The following is a 7,182-nucleotide window of genomic DNA, read 5'->3' as shown; positions in this document are numbered from 1 at the left end:
CAACACACACACACAGAGAACAACTACTACACCAAAAAAAAAAAGAAGATTAACTCTTTCCATCTCTAAATCCAATTTGAATTTCACCTTTCCTTTGAATCCCCATCCTATTGGCCAATCATCAACCAGAGCCGCCTTGAAAATCCCAACCCAATTTTCTCAAAACCAAAACAAATAAATAAATGAAATAATAACAAGGATAATCAGAGCATGCCAACTCATTCCAATACACCTTTTTTTTTGCCGAATTTAGTCCCCCATTCACCTCCTTCCGGTTTCAGTCCCCAATTTCAAACCTTTCTCCTTTTATAATCTCTCACTCACATTTGGAAAATATATAATCAGGAGAGGAGACGGAGACTTGAGGCAAGAGGAGGCGAAGCAGAGTATTGTTAGTTTGTTACTGCTGGTAGCCTCCTCTCCTACTACTAGTAGTATCAAGTACAGAGCATTGTAAACATCCCCTCCCCTCCCCTGCCGCCGCAGCAGGCGCTGCAGCTTCTCCCCTCCTCAGCTTCTCCCGGGGTGGCGGGGTATCTATCTCAACCGATTCTCCCGGGAGAAAAAGGAGCCTCGTTTTCGGTGTCCGCGTGTTCCGCTGTGGGGGCGTCTTGCGGCGGCGGCGGCGGCGCCTGGGATCGCCGCTGCTTCAGCTTCACCTCCTCCCTCTCCATCTCCATCCTCCTCTTCCTCAACTCCGGCGGCGGCCAAGAGGGGAGGCAGAGAGACGGACTCATGAAGGGCCTAGTAGTAAGTACGTTCTCCTCTCGTCATTAGATTGATGGCTTGCCTGATGATTTTCCGCCTTCTTCTGGGATTTTTGTCGCGCCAGTAAAGATGGCGCTTTCCATGCTCGCTCCCGAATGGGCGGGCGGTTCTTGGATTCTCGTTTTCGGCTTTATGCGCATGGGGGCGCATAGCTTGGTGATTTCACTGTGGCTGTCGAGCGCCTGGCACCCCGTGCGATCCGTACTGGATTTCGGGATCTTGGTCAGGGAATGAATGGCGGGCCCTCTCGTTGCCTCCCCTGATCGTTCGTCCCCCGCGGAGATCTTGTGGCAACGAAGATGGTTTTGGTTCGAATGATTTTAGCTTCCAATTCAATGCGCCGTGTTTGGTTGGGGTGGACAGATTGATTTGCTAACTCTTGCTGCGGCCATGACGACGGCAATGCCGCTCTGCCGCTCTGCTCTGCAGGTCGTCCTGGCATCGGTGGTGGTGCTGGCCGCCGCCGCGCGCGGCTCGGCCTGCGCCCGCGGCGAGATGCGGGACCAGGCGCCGCCGGGGTCGCGCCCGCACAGCGTCACCATCACCGAGTTCGGCGCCGTCGGGGACGGCAGGACGCTCAACACTGTCCCGTTCCAGAACGCCGTCTTCTACGTCCGCTCCTTCGCCGACAAGGGCGGCGCGCAGTTGTACGTGCCCAGGGGCCGCTGGCTCACCGGCAGCTTCAACCTCACCAGCCGCCTCACCCTCTACCTGGAGCAAGGTGCCGTCATCGTCGGTGTAAAGGTAATGCCGGCAGTGGGGTGGGGGGCATTGCCTTGCCTTCGATTCCGTTTCTTGTCACGGGTTGTTAAGGCAGTAGCAGTTACAGAGATTCTTCTCTCGTTGGCATTCAGAGTGTGTGCCTATCCTTTTCAACCTGCATTGGCTGGATGTGAGCCGGTAGGAAACCAGTATTTTTCTCCCACACCAAACCCGTCAACTGACTTATAAATCAAACCAGCCCAAAAAAACAGGACGTTAGTCTCTTTAGATATGGTTGTTGGATGTACCTCAGGAAGGAGTGATTTTGACATCTGCGAGGTGAAAGTCACATGCCATGGATTTGGACGCCATCTTTCTTGCTCTTATGTTCTTTTTTATTGCTTCATATCATGGGGAAAATCCTTTGCAGGTATCACGATAAGTAGTATTCAAGTTTTGTTCTGGATGAGAGGATTGTAGGTGTTTCTGTTTGCTTTTACTGTATGGAGTGAGTTTTTGGGAGGTGAAACATAGCTATTGCTGCGAGGCAGGTAGCCAAGAATAGGCAATTTCCTTTTGCATAGTTTTGAAGTCAAGCTTACCTCATTAATCTTGTGTCGAAAAAGGCTAGGCGTGTTTCTTAGGTCCTGCCATGCAGATTGTGATCACTTCTCTGTTGTTATTCAACCTTTTTTCTATTTCGAGACATGAACGACTCTTTAGAAACATGTCTGGCATATCACATTGTATGCCACATATATATTTTGGGATTTGGGATGTAAAAAGGCAATGCCATGTTCTTCATATATGAATATTTCTGTAATTTTGCAGTAAAAAAAAATATTTCTGTATTTTTAATTATTAAAAAGGTACTGACATAAGTATCTTTTCTTTGTTTTGTTGCTCATTGTAGGACTCATCACAATGGCCGATCGCTGAACCTTTGCCATCTTATGGCCAAGGGACAGACCTTCCTGGTCCTAGACATCGAAGCTTGATAAACGGATACAACTTAACCGATGTTGTCATAACCGGTAACTGCTTTGTTCTGTCTTGTATATAGATTTTTCAGCTTTGTTGTGTTCTTTAGTCAAAATTTAATGGCCCTTGCATGTCTTGTCCATTTATTCCAGGGAACAATGGGGTTATTGATGGCCAGGGCTTGGTATGGTGGCAGTGGCTGCGCTCCCATGAGCTGAACTATAGTCGACCTCATATTTTGGAGTTTCTGTATTCTGAAGATATCGTGATCTCAAACTTGACATTCTTAAATTCACCAGCCTGGAGCATACATCCGGTGTACTGCAGGTGCAATGCCATTAACTTAGCTTTGTGTGTAAGTTGTGGTTTGGTGAATATTAGTTGCATTGGTACTAATGCATATTGTCTTTGTATTCTCTAGTAATGTAAAGGTCCACAATGTGACGATTGAGACCTCACTGGACGCTCCACTGACCGATGGCATAGTTCCAGGTATGTTCTTTTCCTCTAGTCTGAATACATTTTTTTTATGTTTTATTTTCATATAGCATAGATATTTTAATTCATTCTTGCTGGTAGCATTTAATGCCTTAGTGCTGAATGCAGCAAAAACATCCTGATTCTTGAAGAAACTCTCTGATTCTCTTTTTCCCTTTTCTTGTTTTTTTTTAACATCCAAGCCTGTATAATATGCCCCAACGGTTCCTCCATAGCCTTAACAAAGAATCTGAACTACTCATACTTTGTAACAGTTAAATACACTTGATAGCGATGACAAGAAGTTTTTACTTATTTCACTAATTGTTCATTCTTGCTCCAGATTCATGTTCAAACTTATGTATTGAAGACAGCACCATAAGTGTCAGTCATGAAGCAATTTCACTGAAAAGCGGATGGGACAAGTATGGCATTTCCTTTGGGAGGCCTACGTTTGACATTCGTATCAGCAGAGTGGATCTGCTATCATCTTCTGGAGCTGCTCTTGCATTTGGGAGTGAGATGTCTGGTGGGATTTCAGATATTCATGTTAACCACCTTCGGATACATGATTCCTACAAAGGTATTTCTTTCAAGACATCACCAGGCCGTGGGGGTTACATAGAGGAAGTGGTCATCTCGGAGGTACAAATGGAAAATGTACATGTTGGCATTGAGTTCACTGGTAACTGTTCAACCCACCCAGATGACAGTTTCGACCTGTCTGACCTCCCGACGATCGATCAAGTCACCATGAAGAACATGGTCGGCACAAACATCTCGGTTGCTGGAGTTTTGTCAGGAATCGATAGTGCCCCATTCACAGCTATCTGCCTTTCCAATCTCAATTTCTCAATGGCTGCTGATTCTGGTTCGAGTTCCTGGTCTTGTTCCAATGTTTCTGGCTACTCTGAGGCGGTCTTTCCTGAACCTTGCACAGAGCTCCGTGATCCATCCTCCAGTCCTTCCATCTGCTTCTCCCTTGGTAGCTACAGTGCCATTGCAACAGCATAAATGCATCCTTCCATTTCTTATTCTCCCCATTTCTTGCTGCAGTCCTTGCACGATCCAATCGAGCCTCCATCACCATCTTTTTCTCAATTCTTTCCCAATAAACAACTCAGGAAAAAAGAACAATATCACTGCCCCCTCTCATGGCCCTGAGGCTCGGATTATAAGCTGCATGATGACCTTGAAGGGGAAGAATCAAGTGGGGTTGTGTGGACAGCTAGGTGCTTGCTTGTACAGCTAAATTTCTTTATTCAATCTGTAAGAAGGATTTTTTTTTGGTAGGTGTTTTGTGCAGAACAGTTGCTTCATACTATTGTCATCTGGTTATAAATTATCAAACATCATGATTAAATTATATGTGTATATTCCATCCCCCCCTTTGAGCGTTCATTCAGTCTGATTGATTGAAAGGCATGGCATGTTATCTTGTAAGTTTGACAGGCTGGCTGTGAATGTAGAGCTAGGGTGCTTTGGTATATATAAATAAACAACTTGCTGTCAATTGGGTTGTTAGACTGATGTTCATTGCTGCTTTTGTCCTCTCTGGGGGACATTATTAGCTTGGCACAATTGGCATGGTTTGCTCCAATGAGGGCATGCATGTTAGGTTTGCCAATTGTGCAAGCCTCTTCAACTGCCACCTGCTGCCGAACAACTGATAGAAAGTTGTAGAGACTTGAGAGCCGGTGACCATGTTTGAGCTGTTCATCATGGCCTTCTTCTTGTACCCTTTAGAGGAATCTCTTGGTATCGTAAAGGTTGTTGAAGTTTTGTTATGTTCCTGTAGGGCTGCAGGAACTATTATATTATATATATGAAATATGAACTAAACTTATACAATAGGTTTGTACTTACTAGATTTTCATTCAGTAGGTTTAGTTGCTTACCAGGCAGGGTAGGGTCTGGAGTTATTTTTTTTTCATTTTTTTGGGTGATTTGGTGTGTGTGTCAGGCTGTTTTGCTGTTGTTTTTTCTTATTGATTCCGTCTCCACACAGGTGAACTTATATATATTGCTGTTCTCTAATCCAAGGCACTTTTTGTGTCCGGATCTTCATGCTACCATTTCAGATTATATGTTTTTATTTTTTTTAATCCCTATCCCCTCTACTTCAATTGCTTCCTCTGACGACACAACCTAACTCCTAAACACCGCCACAGCAGCCAAGCCGCCATCTTTGTTTTCCACCGCGATGCAACGCTGAGTTTATTCACGAAACACATAATTCATATAAAAAAAAGACAATACAGTCAATGGTGCAGCATGCCAGAAAATCAAGGGGGCACAATTTGAGTTGCTAACCGGCCAAAACACGGTCTTTCTCGAAGCCACCGCCACGAGAGACAGGCGCCACCGCCGCTTGTAGGGCCCTCTCCTTCCTCTCCGGCGCATTTGCCAGGATAAGAAGGGAGGGGATCCATTCTTTTTTTTTCGTAATTTTTCTATCTAGTTGCTTAGAGTTTAGTTAAATAAATCTTTCGGTAAAATCTGATGATTTTTTGTCGGTATCATGTTTCCTGCGATGACTTCGGTGATTGCCACGACGAGATCGCTGCTGCAGGCGTTGATTTCATCGGCAGACGACCAATTTGTGGCTTTTATCTGTAAGAAGAGAGGTGATTCTGGGAGCCCCTATGAGGAAGCGACTCTAGGTCATCGATCTCATCGTTGATAGTCACAGAGAGGATTTCAATGTCCCCAGGTGATGAATCTGCAGCCTATGTCGTACCCGATAATGCAACTACCGATATTCTTTCAACGATTTAGATGCGCTTCGAACTGGTTCTGAAGCGTTGGATCTTGCTGCTTGCTCAATGTTTTGGAATTGGTCATTGGATTTGGTATAAGAACTGCACTTTGACTCCGGTGTTCAAGGGAAGCCATTGGGGATGAAAACAATGGAATAATCTGGATAGAATATTATGTATTTTTTATTTCAGATTTTTTTCATGTGTAATTTAGAGATAAATTATGTCAAAATTTAATATAAGTCCCCTTCCCTTTCAAAAAAAAATTGAGTTGCTACACTTGCCATGCAGATTCACTTTATTATCCTCTAGCTGCTTGTGATTAGACCACATGTTTGCACCGACTTCGACGCCCTATTTATCTTGTCCAACAGCAGCCGCGTCATCAAACACAGCTGTCGAGGTCAGTAAAGCCACGCGGAGCAAGGAGATAGGAGCCTAATTTTGCTCTACTTGGCTCTACCCTGAATACAGTAAGGCAACACTCCTTAAGTCCACATACATAATTAAAAGTATAAAATTGCATCCCACAAAGTCTAAATCTACATATACTGAAATTAAATCCTAAAAATATTTATTAAATTAATTAATTAATTTTGATGTATGATCTTGATCTATGTGAATCTTGATGGTTGGTACATGGAGTGAAATTCTATAGCTTGACCCTGCGGATACAACTCACATGAGTGGAAGTGGCGAGTAGCGACTCTGGGGACCTCTACATGACCCAGGGGTTAGCACCGTGTCTGTCGAGAGGATAACCCGAGGTGCTAGCCATGTGGGCCAGGGCAGAACCCTCGTGGTGGTTGTTGTGACATTGCATCTCTGTCTCATTTAGCTTTCGCATTTTCTATCGTGTACCTAGGTTGTATATTTACTATTCTAGATAGATAGCAACACACTTAGCAAAACCTTAGATGCACGTGTAGATAGCTTACTTTCTTACATGTGTTTTAATAAGTGGAATTAAAAGCCAAGTTTAGAGTAGAAGTTTTAGAAGCCTAAATCACCCTTCTTAGGCGTCTGGTTCCTTCAAGTAGGATCAAAGCCCATTGGCTAAATTTAGACCTTTGGTTTAACCGCCATTGAGTGAACACTATTTAGAGTGGTTAGGATGATGATTACCCAAGGCCCTCTGCACTGTGACGGCACTAATTTCCTCTATTTGAGTGCTAGAATGAATTGCTATATACGTAGAAGCGGTTGATCTAGGTGTTTGGAGCGTCACTCGTGGTAGGATGAAACACCTAAAAAATCCCCCAAAAATCCACCACGAGTGATGAAAAAGAAATTCTCTAAATGTTTGAGCTAAAAATTGCTTGTTTGAATCAATGAGCATATACATTTTTAACCGTGTTCACTTTAACTAAATTATATAAAATTTGGTTAAAATTACATGACCTCCATGACAGATCAAGCATCATCTGTGAGAAAAAAAAAACATTGCTTAACTTAACAAACCTATGATTCTTTCACTATGAAATAGAAGTCTGTG

At 43.9% G+C, this 7,182-nt stretch overlaps 1 protein-coding gene across 3 annotated transcripts; it reads left to right on the top strand.

The window, feature by feature from the left end:
- The first annotated feature begins 395 nt into the window (after window positions 1-395).
- LOC136485597 (probable polygalacturonase) lies at window positions 396-4,308 on the top strand. 3 transcript variants are annotated; one of them, XM_066482447.1, is made up of 6 exons: window positions 396-750; window positions 1,198-1,512; window positions 2,384-2,504; window positions 2,604-2,778; window positions 2,873-2,943; window positions 3,272-4,308. In XM_066482447.1, exons 1-6 carry the CDS (start codon window positions 736-738, stop codon window positions 3,940-3,942), a joined length of 1,368 nt encoding a protein of 455 aa, XP_066338544.1. In that variant the 5' UTR covers window positions 396-735; the 3' UTR covers window positions 3,943-4,308. The 3 variants fall into 3 exon arrangements, with proteins under 3 accessions (XP_066338544.1, XP_066338545.1, XP_066338543.1); XM_066482448.1 differs by having other exon boundaries at window positions 396-754; XM_066482446.1 differs by lacking the exon at window positions 396-750 and having other exon boundaries at window positions 763-1,512.
- The last annotated feature ends 2,874 nt before the right edge of the window (window positions 4,309-7,182 follow it).

The sequence above is a fragment of the Miscanthus floridulus genome, chromosome 10 (genome assembly GCF_019320115.1).
Source record: "Miscanthus floridulus cultivar M001 chromosome 10, ASM1932011v1, whole genome shotgun sequence".
NCBI classification, from domain to species: domain Eukaryota; kingdom Viridiplantae; phylum Streptophyta; class Magnoliopsida; order Poales; family Poaceae; genus Miscanthus; species Miscanthus floridulus.
This window is presented reverse-complemented; position numbering and strand designations above follow the sequence as displayed.